At 42.5% G+C, this 2,466-nt stretch overlaps 1 protein-coding gene across 1 annotated transcript; it reads right to left on the bottom strand.

The window, feature by feature from the left end:
* Positions 1 to 404: 404 nt before the first annotated feature.
* colec11 (collectin sub-family member 11) lies at positions 405 to 2,263 on the bottom strand (the record flags this gene model as incomplete). Its single annotated transcript, XM_084568689.1, has 6 exons — positions 2,009 to 2,263; positions 1,823 to 1,894; positions 1,313 to 1,384; positions 1,164 to 1,217; positions 943 to 1,038; positions 405 to 796 (listed from the first exon to the last, which is right to left on the bottom strand). Exons 1-6 carry the CDS (start codon positions 2,136 to 2,138, stop codon positions 405 to 407), a joined length of 816 nt encoding a protein of 271 aa, XP_084424815.1. The 5' UTR covers positions 2,139 to 2,263.
* Positions 2,264 to 2,466: the final 203 nt, after the last annotated feature.

Below are 2,466 nucleotides of genomic sequence, written 5' to 3'. Positions count from 1 at the left end.
TTTATTACATGAATATGAATGTAGAATAAATGCTGGTATTATGTGATTCTGATAAAAAAGCACCCAAAAGCACTCATGCATAATCTACACAGCCTTGTTTGCCAACAGCAATGTTACAGATGTTACTTGGTGGATAGTTTGCATGACACAGCCTTGGCGTGATACTGGAAACGAATGAATCTCAGAATATGAGATTAACGTTGCAAACTGCTAATAAAAGTAAGGTTGTTTGTGAGTTCGGAAAATAAACATCTTGTGAACTCACAAGGAAAAAGAAAAATGGGGAAGAAAAATATACTCGTTTGCACAAGCATGAGCACTTGTGTTGTCATATTTACACATGGAAGATACAATCTGAACAATACTTTTGCTGAATTATTCATTCCTGTAGCTTGTGCCTGAATTCACACGCTGTCTTTGTCAAATTCACAAACAAAATACATGGTGGGATGGCACGCCACGTCAGTCCACTCCCCGGAGGCCACCATCTCGGCGCAGTCCTCGTCGTCGTAGGCGTTGTTGGGCTCCCCTTTTCTCCACCTGCTGAAAGTGGTCATGGGGGAGCGGTCGACGTAGGTGAAAAGGCCCTCGCGGTCGAGGTCATGAATGCCGATGTAGACTCGGCTCAGGCCCGCTTCCGTTATGTACCCCGCTATGGCCGCGTTGGCTCCCTCATCCTTGGGCATGGCCAGGTGCCCTCCCCTCGTCTGACAGTAGGCCTCCGCGTCGGTGTAGCGCTTCTCCTCCTTCACCAACAGATACACCTTACTGTCTGTCTCTTTTACGCCAGCAACAGCTGCGGGGGAGGGCAGTGCTGAAAAATGAGCACTTGTATTTCTATAAATTTCACATTGACATGCCCTCCAAATGCAGTTCTACAAGGATCACGAGCAAAAACGTATACAGATACTAATAGTTTTTCAAAGGATGCAAAGATCATACCATTTTTAATGAATTTTAGTTCAGAAGAAAGCTGGGCCACGAGAATGTCCATTTCTCCGATCATCTTTCTCATTGGTGTGCACTCACATGGAACACCTGATAAGGCAAAAATGTGGGGGATTACCACGAGGTTGATTGAATTAATTTTCAAATTCCGCCAAACGTGTCGGTCTAATCCCGCAGTAATCTGTTTGACAAACCGAATGAGTTTAATATCTCACCTGGCTCTCCGTTAGGGCCCCTCGGACCGGGGTCGCCCATGTCTCCCTTGACCCCTGAGACAGAAACGTAATTATACGTCAACTTTAAAACACACTTTTAATATTTTTTATTAATTAACAAGCTTGTGTGAAGTACGCCTCTGCAGCACCTTTCACTCCACTCGGGCCAACTTTTCCATATCGCCCCATGATGCCTTTCTCTCCTTTGAGCCCAGGCTGGCCTAAAAAAAAAACAGGAATGTACCAGGTATATTTTGTTGCAATCTGTTTTTAATTTGACATAAATCAAAATGATGGATCCGTGTTGTCTCCTTTTTGAGAACCCACTCCACTCCTCATTAAAGTCTTCAGTAAACACGTCCACAGCTCTGGTTTGCACAAAACAGTTCTCCTCCAACCTCTCACCCGAAAGTAAACACTCGTCCATCTCTGGATGGCCCGGCAGTGATGTAACAGCACATTATCAGCACCCAAGAAATGTGATCTTTACCCCAGTTTTTGCTGTGTCGGTCGAGTGGAAGCGATGAGAAATTGAGGAGATGTGGACATTTAAGCTTAAAAGCATATTCTTCATGCAGAAATCTATTTCGAGGAAATGCACAGTTGCTCGCAAAACTAAATAAAATGCCAGTTCTTTGCTGTTTATACAAAAAGTATACCAATCTCTCCTGGAGGGCCGACTCTTCCCGGTCTCCCTGGTGAACCTTTTTGCCCTTTTTCTCCTGGTTCTCCTTTTGCAGAATAAGACAAAAAAAAAAGCATATTTTCCTTTTGTTGTTTTAATCTGTAATGTATTATATATATACATATATATTAAAAAAAAAAAAGCAGGGAGAGAAACATGCCTTTGAGTCCGGGGACAAGGATCTGAACTGTGCACGACTCGTCTGACAGGTGTTGTCCATGTGATGTACATGATAAAGTCATCATCACAGAGATTAGAATCACCGGTAGTAACAGTTTACCTCCTGTCATCCTTCCACATGGGCAGGGTGCTGGCCTATACTGGACAAACAGAATGACAGCATATTAAGAACTATTCACAATACAACTAAAGCTGTATATCCAAAGAAACACAGTGTTTCTGAACTAAAACACCTCCAGAGAAGCTACAAAATTCCTGAGAGAGCACGCCCTGCTGCTCTAAGTCAGCTCTCCGTTTTATCAAGAACTGATTCAGTGCATGTAGCATTTATTTATTCATTTATTATACAAATATCAAATAAAAACTGCAGGTATTACTCTTTTTTTAATACACATTTGAAACCTAAGATCCTAGTTTAACTACTTTAAGGAGGAAACC

Source organism: Chelon labrosus, assembly GCF_963514085.1.
Source record: "Chelon labrosus genome assembly, chromosome: 20".
Lineage (NCBI taxonomy): Eukaryota > Metazoa > Chordata > Actinopteri > Mugiliformes > Mugilidae > Chelon > Chelon labrosus.
Note: the sequence above shows the minus strand (reverse complement) of the source record. Positions and strands in the feature narration are given on the sequence as shown.